The sequence below is a fragment of the Callorhinus ursinus genome, unplaced genomic scaffold (genome assembly GCF_003265705.2).
Source record: "Callorhinus ursinus isolate GAN/ISIS: 27379988/994484 unplaced genomic scaffold, GSC_fseal_2.0 scaffold2, whole genome shotgun sequence".
Lineage (NCBI taxonomy): Eukaryota > Metazoa > Chordata > Mammalia > Carnivora > Otariidae > Callorhinus > Callorhinus ursinus.
The window spans coordinates 91151625-91166243 of NW_027397064.1; the positions used below are offsets into that span (position 1 = coordinate 91151625).

Genomic DNA, 14619 nt, shown 5'->3' on the forward strand with positions numbered 1-14619 from the left:
AGCTCCATGACAGGCAGGGACTTTTGTGTGCTCACTATGGTATCACTAGTTTCTATCTTAGTACTGGCATATGTACTCATTAAATATTTGTTGCATGATTGAATAAATAAATGAATGGAACAAAGTACAGGGATTGCTGAAATTTTAGGGGCACCAGGTAGCTTCTATTGCCCAAATAATCTGTTTCCATCAGAAGACTACAGCCTGTAATTCTAAGGTCAGAACTGAATCCATTTGCCTTAAGGTTCTTATTACACTTAAAATGAAAATGCCCTTGGGGCACAAGGGTGGCTCAGTTGGTTAAGCATCCAACTCATTATTTCGGCTCAGGTCATGATCTCATGGGGCATGGGTCCCACTCAGTGGGGAGTCTGCTTGAGATTCTCTCTCTCCCTCTCCCTCTGCCCCTCCCCCCACTTGTGCACACTTTCTCTCTCAAATAAATAAGTAATCTTTCTAAAAAAATGAAAATGCCCTGTGCATTGTTAAGAAAATAAATTGGTGGGCGCCTGGGTGGCTCAGTTGGTTAAGCGACTGCCTTCGGCTCGGGTCATGATCCCAGGGTCCTGGGATCGAGTCCCACATCGGGCTCCCTGCTCAGCAGGGAGTCTGCTTCTCCCTCTGTCCCTCTCCCCTCTCATGCTGTTTCTTTCTCGCTCACTCTCTAATAAATAAATAAATAAAATCTTTAAAAAAGAAAAAAGAAAATAAATTGGTACAACCTTATTGAAAAATAACTTGGCAGTTTATGAAAATGTAGAATGTCCATTCCCTCTCACCTAGGGCCTGCCCTTCCAAGAATTTATCCTCAAGAAATACACACACATACAAAGATGTTTAATGCACTGTTGTTTCTAATGGGGGACAAGGGAAGGAAAAGAGGGGAAAAAACCCTAACCTAATCTAAATAGCCATTGGTAGGGGATGGGTTAAGGGTAAAAAATTTAACCACTGACTCTCCTGGTCCATTGATCAAAGATTCTCTTAGGGCCTTCACTTCATTTCTCCTCCATAGTGCTTCTGAGAGGCATGAGCCAGTTCCTCAGTGCTGACAACAGGGAAACCTGAGAGGCACAGGGGTAAGGAGATGCAATCAAGTGGCTCAGAGCCCACATGGAACTGGAATGAGAGACAGGTGAGCCTGGGAAGATCTGACCGGATGCATAAGAGCATCTGATATAGTGATATAGTGGTGATATAGATAGATAGATAGATAGATAGATAGATAGATAGATAGATAGATAGATGATAGATGTATATATATATACATATATATACACACACATACATACACACATACATACATATATTTACACATACATACACATATATGTATGTATTTTTTAAGAATGCTCATCTTTTAAAGATACATTACATACTAGAATATTTACAAAAGAAATTATATGTCAGAAATTTGTTCCCAAATAATTTGGCATCAGGAGAAGATGGTGGGCTTATAGATCCAGCAAGATTGGACTAGATGATGGATACACGGGGGGGGGGGGGGGAAAATTTTTTTTTTTTTGCTTTTTTTTTTAAATTTTTTTTTTTTTTTTTTTTGAGAGAGAATGGGAGGCAAGGAGGATGAGAGAGAAGAGGGTCAGAGGGAGAAGCAGACCCCCCCTGCTGAACAGGGAGCCCGATGTGGGACTCGATCCCGAGACTCCAGGATCATGACCCGAGCCGAAGGCAGTCGCTTAACCAACTGAGGCACCCAGGCGCCGCTCTCTGCTTTTTTATATATTTGAAATTTTTCCATTATGCACACCAAAAAAATTTAAGAAAATGTGCTCTTTTGTTTCTTAAATGGTTTTAAGTCTTCCCAAGTTCCCAGTTTTAATCACTCAATGAAAATGTCTGGTATCAAGCCGAAAGATAACAACCTGAAATGAAAACCAACCAAATTAAGGCAGAAAACTGCTTGTGCCAACTGGGTGATGTACTGTTTCCAGAGTTCAGAGAAAAGAGGGAGAATCATAGGTGGGGAGGTCAGAAAGCTTCACAAAGCAGGTGGGACAGTAAGGAGACAGGTCTAATAGTTATGAGCACATGTCCCATGTTGATAAGGGGACTATGGATCCCTACAAATGGCAGTGCCAGCCAGATCAGTCCCACATGGGTCCTCATAGCACAGTCTTCAGGGGAACATACTCCTGGAATATTGGCATTTGATCTTGGCCTCCTCAAAACTCCAATAGTTTCTCCCAGGCATACATCCTACACATTCTCAGTCTCTGCTCCCAGGTGGCAGTGATGTTTATGATGCCCTTCCTAACGTCCATCTTCCACCAACCTCCAACTGCTTGTCCTAAATACAGCTGAGGTGCAGAATACACCCACGTCAGCAGATGGTGGTATGCAGTTTTGCCATGTGGTGGGCTAATGAGCCTTTACTGGTACAGAGGGCTACAGTGGCTCGCTTTGGCTGAGCACACGTAAGCACACTCAAAGCAAGGTTTCACATACACACACACACACACACACACACATTATACACGTACATATGGTACATCAAAATGTATTTATATTATATAAATATACTTTTATGGAAAACATTTTAGACATGGAGAAATAATTAATCAGTCCTGAACAGGGTTAAATAATAGAATATGAGTATGATATATGTGCCAGGCATATTTACACATATTATGAAGCACTTTACACATATTCTCTCACTTAATTTTTATGGCAACAGCCTTGTTAGCAGGTACTATTATTATCCCACAGATAAAATCCTCTTGCACAGAGAGGTTGAGTAACTTACCCAAGATCAGTTAAGTAGTGGAGTCAGGATTCCAGTCCAGAGCTCATGTGCTTAACTGTTTAAGCTACAGCATTTACTCGGCATACAAAATGTCCTTCCTGATGTGACTGGATTCTGGTGCAAAGTTCTAAGTGAGTGCTCCTTCATTGCCCACACCTGTGTAGAGCAAAACATCTTCCCCATATTTGCCTTTTGGGGAGAAGAAGTGGGATTAGCTAAGGCCAAGATCCTTGGAGAGAGATGGGCTATTTGCAGGGAAGCGGCTAGCCCATCTGGTGGCTCTGTGCAATCCAGAACAAAGTTCTCCTTCCTCCCTGGTGAAAGGCTGGAGTCGGACTGGATTCCAGCAGACTCGGGCCTTGCCTACCATAGGTGGTGACCCTGGCCATCACAGTGGAAGAGGGAGTAGCGGGAAGCCTCCATAGAGTATGACACACATCTCATCACAGAAGTTGGAGGCCACGTAGTCCCCCCTCTTCTCCTGGGTTGCCAGGGGGAAGGAGTAACTGCTGACTTGGCTGGCTCTCTCTCCCTGCACTCCTGCTCCAACAGCTAATGGTTTCAAAAGCACCAAAGCTTGGGTCAAGGGTCTCTCAACCCAGGGCAGAGCAGAGCAGGTCCCTCACAATCCACTCTGTCATTGCAGACTGACTTGGTAAAGCATGGCTGCCTGTCAGCCGGCTTCCTGGCCTCCCTTCACCGCCCTGCAATCTGACTTCCACCCCTTCCATGTCCCTGAAACTCCTTCTACCATGTTCAGTTGCTGTCTTCTGGGACTGCTCTGCAGCACTCTCTACTGACTAGAATTGTTTCTGGAATTCCCTCTTTTGACTTTTGAGATTCTCCTCCTTTTTCTCTAGCTGTTCTTTCTTAGTCTCCCCCATGGCATTTCCTCCTCAGCCTCTCCTTCCCTGCTGGTCTTCTCCAGCTTTCATGCTTGGATCTGCCTTTTCTCTTTCTTCAGATGATCCCCGGGTGACTGCATCTACTTCCAAAGCTTCTCCGTCATCTCTTCTGAGGATTTCTCAACATGTTTCTGCTGCCCAAATCTCTCTCTTCTAAACTGAGAAGAAAAAAAAATGTTAACTTCAACACACCTTTGTTTATACATTTTTTAATGAAGTGTTTTCACTTTATAATCTTTTTAAAATATGATTCTGGAAAATGCCTACCATTTAACCCACTAAGCAAAGCCCATCCTCATTTTAAATCAGCCTAATCATACTTATTGTTTGTTGGTACCCAACTTCGTTTTTCAATTCAAACAGATGTGTTAATACTTGTTTCAATAAATAGTCTAGGGGAGCCTGGGTGGGTCGGTTGGTTAAGCATCTGACTTCGGCTCAGGTCATGATCCCAGGGTCCTGGGATCCAGCCCTGTGTTCGGCTCCCTGCCCAGCAAGGAGTCTGCTTGTCCCTCTCCCTCTGCTGTCCTCTCGTTTGTGCTCTCTCTCTCTCTCTCAAATAAATAAATAAAATCTTAAAAAAAAGAGAGAACTGGTCTAATAACCCCTAGGGGGACTAAATATGGAATACAATTTGAAAAGGTGATGATTAAAAGCTGTTGAATCAATATTAAAATAATATGGATACAATGTGATTAATGTATCCATTTTTATAACAGCTGTAAAAACAAGAGTAAATCTGAATGTTATAATAATATAATGTAAGGTATGTTTTAAATAAATTGTGAAATGAGAAGTATGATGAAAGTTTTAAATATGTTTTCAGTAACTGTGTGTGTGTATAATTCTGATATTTTAGCTTTTGGGAAAAATTAAATAAGTATCATATAAAAATAGGTAAAAACTGCCATCATTTCCACTGCCCTCACCCCTACTTTTGATATACATCATGATCAAACTTCTCATCTGTAGGTAACTAAAGAGAAAAGCAAATGACTAAAAAGGCATTTCATCAAGTACTGCTAAAAACTAATTTGGTCAGTAGCTAACATAAAATTTTCTTATCCTGTTAATAAGAGTTAGGATATATTAATATTTTATAAGTTGGGGATTGACTATATTTGGAAAAAATACCTCATAGTATGTTTGATAAATATCTTACTGAATATTGCACACCAGCTACAATAAATCACATCAAAATTTAACCTGGTAGTTTTATTCAAAGTGAGATAAAGTGTTGGTAATTCAGGAAAATATTACAGTTTGATTTAAAAGAATCAGCATCATTAATCTGTACTGCTACAGCTGTTTGAAGGAAGGTTCCTTCCCAGCCAAAGATATGTCTCTGGAAAAATAGCCCTTTTTTATTGAAATATAGTTGATGTACAATGTTATATTAGTTTCAAGTGTACAACATAGTGACTCAACAATTCTATACATACTCAGTGCTCACCATAAGCACAGTCACCTTCTGTCATCATGTTATTACAATCTCATTGACTATATTTCCTATGCTGTAGTTTCATCTCCATAATTTATTTATAACTGGAAGTTTGTACTTCCTGATCCCCTTCACTGATTTCACCCATGCCCCACCCTGTTCCCCTCTGGCAATCAACAGTTCTCTGTATTTATGATTCTGTTTCTGTTTGTTCATTTGTTTTGTTTTTCAGATCCCATATGTAAGTGAAACCATATGGTATGTGTCTTTGTTTGACTTATTTCACTTAGCATAAATACTCTCTTGAGTTCATTCATGTCACAAATGGCAAGATCTCATTCTTTTTTTATGACTGAGTAACATTCCAATAGTCTGTATCCTCTAGAGATTCATTCTGAAATGTCTACATATGAAATGATACACTTAGGATTTGCTTCAAAATTGTAAGGGAGTGGTAAGAACTATACTTTACCTCTGTGGTCTTCCTTCCAAAACCAGTAACTACAGTTTAATCATGAGAAAAGTATCATACAAATCCCAATTGAGGGATGTTTTGCAAAATATCTGAGCAGTATTCCTCAAAACTGTCTATGTCATCAAAACCAAGGGAAGCCTAAGTAACTGTCACAGACCTGAGGAGACTAAGGAGACATGACAGTACGATGTAATGTGGTATCCTGGATGGAATCTGAGAAGAGAAAAAGGACATTAGGGGGAAACTAGCAAAATTCAAATAAAGTATGGAGTTTAGCTAATAGTACTGTGCCAAAGTTGATTCTTTAGTTGTGACAAATGTATTATAGTAAGATGTTACCAAAAGGGAAAAACAGGCACAGAATATATGAGAATGGATGTACTATCTTGCACAACTTTTAGGAAATCTAAAACCATTCTAAAATAGGTTTTTTTTTTTAAAGACAATAGTAACAGTGGAGAAGGAAAAGCAGAGAAGTGTGTTGTTGGACCAGGAATGGCCACAGGTTGACAGTTATTGGGGCTATATAATGGAAGTTCATTATACTATTCTGTCTATATTTGTATATGTTTAAAATTCTCTTTATAAGAAGGTTTTATTTATATATAATGTTTGGGGTCCTCAGTTTTGATAATTTGCTAGGAGGGCTCACCAGACTCAGGATATAATCATACTCCCAGCTACCATTTATTTATTACAGCAAAAGGATAGAAAATAAAATCAGCAAAGAGAAAAGGCACATGGAATAGTCCAAAGGAGACCAAACACAAGCAGAGTCCTCTTCTTATGGAGTCATAGGTAATACATTTAATTCCTCCCCAGCATCTAACCGTGACAACACACGTCACACTGTTCACTAGGGAAGCTCATTAGAGTAGCCCAGAGTTTTTACTGGGGTCTGGTCACATAGGCACCCTCTAACTAGCACATATCAAGATTCCAGACTCTTAGAACAAATTCAGCATAAACTACATTGTTTGCACAAACATTTTAGGCACAGTGAGCCATCCTTATCATTTAGGGAAAGTGTCTTATCAGTGTAGGGAACTTTTACCTATCAAGTTCCCAAGTGCCAGCCAAAGGCCAACCTTGCAAGCAGGCCTTTCTAAGAATGGCAGTCTCAGGCCTATACATACCCACAGGCATATGACTCTCTGGGACAAAGCAGAGAGATGTTTCATAACTCACACCCTCCTGCTGCTATGGAAAGAATCCCCACAACTCTCACTTGGAGACGTCATGTACTATTCTGGGCCACAGGTGCATGTCTGAGAGAGGAAGGGAGGACCTGTGAGGTGTGGAGAGCTGAGAAGAGGAAATCCCAATTTTCTCAGTGAGCGTAGCTCCAAATTAGCCTGGAACTCTGCACTCTTTTTCCTTGCTTTTTTCCTTCTGTATGTGAGACTAAAGTTCTGAGAAATTGACCCTGAGGATAGAAGAGAAAGAGGAGGGCAGAAAGGAAAAATGGGAAAGAAAGATGAGACCTTTGGAGAGGAAGAGACCAAATCGGGTCAGCAAATTGCTCTTAGCTATCTCCTAGATCCATTCTTAGTAGCATGAGGGTTATGACTGTCCTGTAGCACATGGAGTTTGAGGTTCCTAAAATGCATACAAGTGGTGATATCCAGAATCTGGAGGTTGTGAACAGCTGAGGGATACAGGGCACAAGTGTTCCCATCCCCTTCAAATGAGGTAAGATATACAGTCTCAGATAGTACATCAGCAGTGAGCATTTTCGTTAAACCTTGTATTTTGTGAAGAGTGTATTTGTACATGCGTGGGGGTGTTAAAGGAATTACAGTAACTTTTGTCACCCTGTTTGGCATTAAGAAAAACATATTTTCATGTGTGGAAACCTCAAGAAATGGAAGTGGTCCAGGCTTCTCTTAATCTCTTGGAAGCCCAAGAAAGAGTACTGGTTGGTGATACACAAGGTGGAAGTCATCGGCACCCAGAAGCGACGGTGATGAGAGACAGAAGCAGAAAAATGTACATCTTTAGCGCAGAAGGCTGACCTATTGCCTGCCTAATTCTGATAAGGATCAAATAGGTGCTGGTTGCTACATTCTTAAAGGGTCTCATGACTGCCTGTACATCTCACCAATAGTATCAAGCTGAATAAGCACCAGAGAACTCTTGTGAAAGTAGTTTTATGAGTAGAAATTCCAAGAAAATATTTATGACCTAATACTTCCTGCACGTCCCCTCCCCCTTGAACACTAAGTATATAACCACCAGTTTCAACAGCAAAGGTGCAGCTCTTTCTGCTGACGGATCCTAGCCCCGTGCTACTTAAGTAAACTTGCTAAGCTGCACTTTAAAACCCCTCAAGAATTCCTTCTTGACCAGGCTTGCTCAACGATCCCGCAACAACAGGAATGAAGAGGGTCGCCCAACAGAGCTTCTTTAGGAGAAAAAAGGGCCCTGGGACCAGACCATTTAAGGGGCTCACTGAAAAAGAGGCATCTACAAAGGCTAACCAAGAATGACCAAATAGGAGAAAAGGCAAGTGGAACGAAGTTGGGTAAAGACTGCCAGAAAGAGAGTAAAGAAAATCAAGAGGACGCAAACCAACAGTTGCGTTTAGGAGAGGAGTTAATCAACAATGTCAAACATTTCGCTGATTTTCCCCAGTCAGCACCAACTACACTAACTCTGCCAACGCCCCTCCCTGGTGCTATTTATACATCTCTTTGGGCTCTTGTACAGCTTTACCCGGTGATTTACAGTTTATTTCCTCCAATTACACGGCTCAAGCAGGTCTGATTCTTACTCATTTCTCTTTTCCATAGAGCTTTATGTCTACTGCTCAATTAGTATCAGTGAAATGATTTGAAGAACATTTGAAAAACCACCCGAACCGATATCCAACCTTTCAACCTGTTCCAGAAACCAAACTGCCGGCGGCATGGCCACACTACGCAGGCGCAAAGGCAGAACCCGCGGGCTTCCTCCAGTTCTTTGCATTTGGCGCGAAATCCCGGCTCCGTGGGCGGGGCGGACGGAGAAGCCGCGCTCATTGGGCAGGTTTGGCGCGAAATCCGCGAGCTCTTGCGCCACGATTGGTTCCGGCCATCCCGGTGGGGGGAGGGGGTGAGCAGTGGCTGCGGCGGCGCGCGCAAAGCTGTAGCGTCGGTGGTGAAGCGACTCGTGGCTGCGGAGCGTGTCAGCTGCGACCCCTCGGCGCCAGGCAGCCATGGACCTCGCGGCCGCAGCGGAGCCGGGCGCCGGCAGCCAGCACTTGGAAGTCCGCGACGAGGTGGCAGAGAAGTGTCAGAAACTGTTCCTGGATTTCTTGGAGGAGTAAGTCGGCGGGCGCCCCTTCCTCGCGGAACTTCCCCGAACTGCCCCTCCCCGCTTCCGGCGCCCAAGGCCCGCCGACTCACAGCTCCCGGGGCCGTGGGGCCGCCGTGTATTGGGGAACGGAGGGGTCACGCGCCTTGTACAGCGTCCCACGCCCCACTTGGGGCTTAGCCAGGCTGCCGCGGGGGACTAAAATTCACCGCGAGCCCTTCCTCAGACTCTATGGGCAGCGCTTTGGTCCCATCGTTCAGTCTTCACCGCCTGTAAGGCTGGTGGTCCCGTCGGCCCTGGGAACCTGTACGGAAACTGAGGCTCGGGGAGGATAAGTAGCACGATCGAATGGGGATCCCTGCAGAGTCCTGATTGGACCGGACAGCCAGGCCCCTTGGTGTTGGGGGCGCCGAGGGCCCGGGCAACCCCTGGAGCCTATGGAGATAAAAGTACTAGAGTGAACCCTGCGCGTAGACGGATGCTGGGGGGGGGGGGAGGGAGAGCCCCGACCAGCTTGAAAGTGAGCACACTCCCTCCCTTGCCTTCCAAGCTCCTGTCCTCTCGTAACCTCCCTGCCTGGCTTTCCGCCACTGCCGCCAGTTACTTTTCTTAGAGAGTGCAGATGTATCACTTCTTTCCCTAAGACTATGGACTTTGGAGTGCCTTATGAAATTTTTTTGTTTATTGTAAAACATACGTAACAAAACTTGGCATTTAACTTTTTTAAGTGGAGAGTTGAATGGCATGATGTACATACATGCACCTTATTAAGCAACTATCACCATCATCCATCTCCAGAACTCTTTTTGGTGTTCTCAAACTGACACTCTGCAACCACTAAACAGTAACCCCAATCCCCCACCCCACCCCAGCACCTGGCAACCACCCTTCTCCTTACTGTGAATGTCACTATATAGTTATCTCATACACTTAAAGAGTGTTTGTCCTTTTGTGACTAGCTTATTCCACCATAATATCATAAAGGTTCATCCATGTATACAGCATGTGTCAATTTCCTTTTAAGGCTGACTGGTATTTAACTGTATGCGTGTACCACTTTTTGTCCATTCATCCACTGACTTTTGGGTTGTTTCCACACTTTTACTACTGTGAATAATTCTGTCTTATGAAATTCTGATATATTTAAAACGATTTAATTTACATTCCCTACCTCTGCCTAACAGCTCTTCATCTTTCAAAGCCAGTTAAAGACTCACAACTCCTTTGTGAAACCCTATAAACCTTTCAGGCAGCACCAATCCTTTCTTCCTTTATGCTCCTAAGGTGCCATTTTCCATTATCTCTGTAGAGTAACTTATATCTACCTGTCAGCCACTTCATCTAATCCCATCATTAACCCCACCTGGCCACCACACCATATTGCATAAGTCCTCAATGAATGTTTAATTTTAACAAAATATAATTGCCTTCATTACCTTGCAGTTTACCATACAGCTAGGTGCTGGGGATAATGATAAATAAGACAGATAATCACTTTATGGAGTTGGGGGGAGATGTTAACTTCCTATCAAAATTCCAACTTTGATTTGCCCTTGTTTATGGAATAAAGTCCCAAATTCTTCACAGCTCTTTCCAGTTTCATTTTTCATAACCAGCCTGTTCCTATACCTTTCTACAACCCTCCCTGTTCCTGTACCTTTGTTGACATTGCCACTTATTTGCCAACATCTGCAGTCAGTCTAACCACCACTGGGGTTTTTTTGGTGTTTTTATTTTCTTTCAAATTCTGAACGTCTTTCAAGGCTGAATTCCAATGTCACCTTTTGAATTCTTGAAGTCTTTCTAGATGTTCTTGTTGGGCAGAATTAGTTTATAGTCCCCCAACACATTTCTTTTACCTCTTTTTTTTCCCCCTTGATTTTATTTATTTGTTTATTTACTTTAAAGATTTTATTTATTTGACAGAGAGAGAGAGACTGTGAGAGAGGGAACACAAGCAGAGGGAGTGGGAGAGAGAGAAGCAGGCTTCCCACTGAGCAGGGAGCCCGATGGGGACTCAATCCCAGGACCCAGGGATCATGACCTGAGCCGAAGGCAGACACTTAATGACTGAGCCACCCAGGCACCCCTTTTCCTTGATTTTATTGTGGAAAGAACACAACATGAGACTACCCTCTTAACAAATTTTTAGCTGTACAATATATTATCATTGACTATAAGTGCAATGTTACACAGTAGATCTCTTAAAGCTTATTCAGTCTCACTTGGCTGAAACCGTATGCCTATTGATTAGTACCTCCACATTTCCCACCTTGCTCTAGCCTCTGGCAACCACCATTCTGCTGTCTGTCTATTTAATGTAAGCTCAGCACCCAACCTGGGGCTTGAACTCCTAACCCTGAGATCAGGAGTCGCATGCTCTACCAACTAAGCCAGCCAGCTGCCTTCATTCCACTTTGATTGTATTAATTTGACTATTTTAGATACCTCATATGGGTAGGATCATGCAATATTTGTATTGCTGTGATTGGCTTATTTCATTTTTTATTTTTATTTTTTTTAAGATTTTATTTATTTATTTGACAGAGAGAGATAGTGAGAGCAGGAACATAAGCAGGGGGAGTGGGAGAGGGAGAAGCAGGCTTCCCGCCGAGCAGGGAGCCCGATGCAGGGCTCGATTCCAGGACCCTGGGATCATGACCTGAGCCAAAGGCAGACGCTTAACGACTGAGCCACCCAGGTGCCCCTGGCTTATTTCAGTTAATGTAATGTCCTCAGAGTTAATCTTTGTTGACACATATAGCTGACTTTCCTTTTTAAAGCTGAGTAGTATTCCTTTGTATGTGTTGTATACATTTTCTTTACTCATTTGTCATGGACGTTTAGATTCTCTTGTTACCTCTCTTTAATAGGAGTGTCTCCTATGAGAGTGTCAATCCTAGGGCAGGAACAACACTGTCATTTTTAGCTTCAAGTATCTCTGGCATAATGCTTTGCAGGTAGATGTCCAGTAATATATCTTAACAGAGCATGCTGTATTTGAAGAAGGAATTGATTTTTGCCTCAAAATGAATCTGCATTTTATGTTAAAAGAACAAAAAGCAAAAATATTTGTGATAATCCTTTATGTTTTGTGTATAGGTGTTTCTGTTTTCCTGAGGACTTGGACAGTGAAGCACCTCATCTCTGTTTTTAAATTAACAACTAGTCTGTTTTCCCTATAGAAACTGAATCTTTGGATTTCAACTGCATTTCTTGGTTTAATATTTTCCAATCTTAATTATACATAACAATAATAAAAGAATAGTTGGCATTTTTAAAATATTTTTTATTTATTTATTAGAGAGAGAGAGAGTGAGAGCAGGAACACAAGCAGGGGGAGTGGGAGAGGGAGAAGCAGGCAGGCTTCTCTTTTAGCAGGGAGCCTGATGTGGGGCTTGATCCTAGGACCCTGGGATCATGACCTGAGCTGAAGGCAGACGCTTAATGACTGAGCAACCCAGGCGCCCCTAGTTGGCATTTTTATTAGAAAATACTAAATTAAGAAATGCAGATTAAAATTTGAAGGCCTAGTTTTTCTGTGTTCTGGGCTCTGTGCAAAGCATTTTACAGGCATCCTCATTTAAACTTCACAGTAATCTTATGAGAGAATGTCCTAATTTTTTTTTTTTTCAAAAAAGGGGGATAAGTAACTTGCCCCAAGTTACACAGTTAGTAAAGTGAGCCTGTCTGACCCTACAGCTGATGAATTTTAACCAATACACTGAATTATCAGGCATCTAGATTCTTCTTTTTACTACCTAATTCTTAAGTTTAATCTGACTTGCATGTATCTGCAGGTTCCAGAACAGTGATGGAGAAATTAAGTACTTACAGTTAGCAGAGGAGCTCATTCGTCCCGAGAGAAACACGTTGGTTGTGAGTTTTGTGGACCTGGAGCAATTTAACCAACAACTTTCTACCACAATTCAAGAAGAGTTCTATAGGTATGGTGTATTAATCTTCTTTACTCTAAATAGGCATGGAGCCTGTGAATCCAGATCTTCTTGAACTGCCAAGTGTTCATTTGTGAGGCAGAAGCCAGCTGTTACAGAGGCCCTTTGATAGAGCCAGTGGTCATTTTAGTTGAACTAATTTAGGCCTTTGTGGAGCCGAATTATTTTTCACATGCGAATGTTGAAAACCTATGCCTTCTATGTAGCTTTCCCATTTTCAGAGGATCGCTTACTATATTTCAGGCATTCAGTGCTATTGCTGTGTCATTCTTTGATCCTTTCCCTTGCCCCCAGGAGTAGGTGTTTGAGAAAGTGTGTGGATCCTATTCTTGATCAGGGTGTCTTTAAAGTATGACATTGTCCCTAAAGTTTAATTTTTTCTGATTCTATGAAAGTAATGTGTATGTTGTAGGAAAGGTAGAAAGTAGAGATAAGTAGACGGAATACATACATATCTGTGGATAGTGGGATTACATATATATTCTCACCATCCATAGATAACCATCATTAGCAGGTCTGCAAATGTGGAGTTTCCCAAGGATCTTCTGGCACATTTTGTTTTATTTCTGGGTATTATTTAACTATTGAGGTCATACTGTAGATATAGTCGCCTGCCCTTTCACTTAACAGTATAACATAATTTTCCATATAGTATAAAATCCCTTGAAAACATTTTAATAGCTGAATGGTATTTCTTTTGGGCAGAAACTAGACATTAATAATTTAGTCTTTCATTTTATTTTTAATTGCTGTATAAAATAAGAAACATCTCTTTAAAAACTAATGATGTAATATATGGTGATTAACATAACAATAAAAAATTAAAAAAAAAGAAACATCTCTTTAAACAAATCTTTGTCAGCATTTGGATTAATAAATTAATAAATAACATATAAACATACATAACATAATATAAATAAACAATTAATGTGACAATCTGTATAAATAAAACCAGGTTAAAATAAACATTGTGGACAGTTGTGAAAGAGAAATGAAGACCCAGAACTAAGGAGAGACAACCCTGTTCCTTTACATGGTGGGCTGGGAGATGGATGACTTGTTTCAGTGTTTCTGATCATTGGGAACTGTTGCACGGATAAGCAGCAGAGTTTATTGTGAGAATACACAGCAGGAAAAGTTGTATTGACAAGTGAGGGAGATAGAAAATCCAGGCTGGTGGTAGAAACACCTATACCCATACCTCATGCCCAGGCCATGTAGCAGTTCTGTCTCCTGAAGGTAGCTCGTTGTTCAGAGGACTTCCAGATCCCACTGCTTAAAACAAACCACGCTGTAACAACTACTGGGAACTTGTATCAAGACACTTCAGTCTAACCAGTCAAGTGGTATGTTTCTGCCAGTTTGCTCTCATGTCAGTACACAAACTTCTCCCCTCATCCATTTCTTATCAATCAAGAATTATACCTAGAAAAATATACCAGGTCTTGACATCAAATGAGAGACTGTCTTGCTGGATTGTAAACCACCAAGATTGTTCAGGTAGATTCATCTTGGACAGAGGAGTAGCCTACAGTGTCAGTGCTAAGTGCTAATTTAAAGATAGTGGATATTTGGGTATAGCATTTTACCTTTTGTGTTTCTTTTGTCTTAGATCTGTTTGTGGTGGATAGGAGAGGATTGGAAGAGGCTCATAAACCTAGACTAGACAATATAAGTGTCCTGCATAGTTAAATTTTAAGGCTTGATTGTAGCCAGATGAAATTGCTTAGTTTCAGCTGTTTTAAGTATGAAAGGCCTTAGTAGGCCTCTTGAAGAGGACGTGT

The 14619-nt window shown here is 41.7% G+C and overlaps 1 protein-coding gene across 1 annotated transcript in view; it reads left to right on the plus strand.

Annotated features, from left to right (window-relative positions):
• Positions 1-8674: 8674 nt before the first annotated feature.
• Positions 8675-14619, plus strand: part of MCM6 (minichromosome maintenance complex component 6) — a 33285-nt gene continuing 27340 nt past the window's right edge. The window contains exons 1-2 of the mRNA XM_025856736.2: positions 8675-8888; positions 12680-12826. Coding sequence (XP_025712521.1) covers positions 8782-8888; positions 12680-12826 — 254 coding nt within the window. The 5' untranslated portion in view covers positions 8675-8781. The remainder of the gene's footprint in view (positions 8889-12679; positions 12827-14619) is intronic.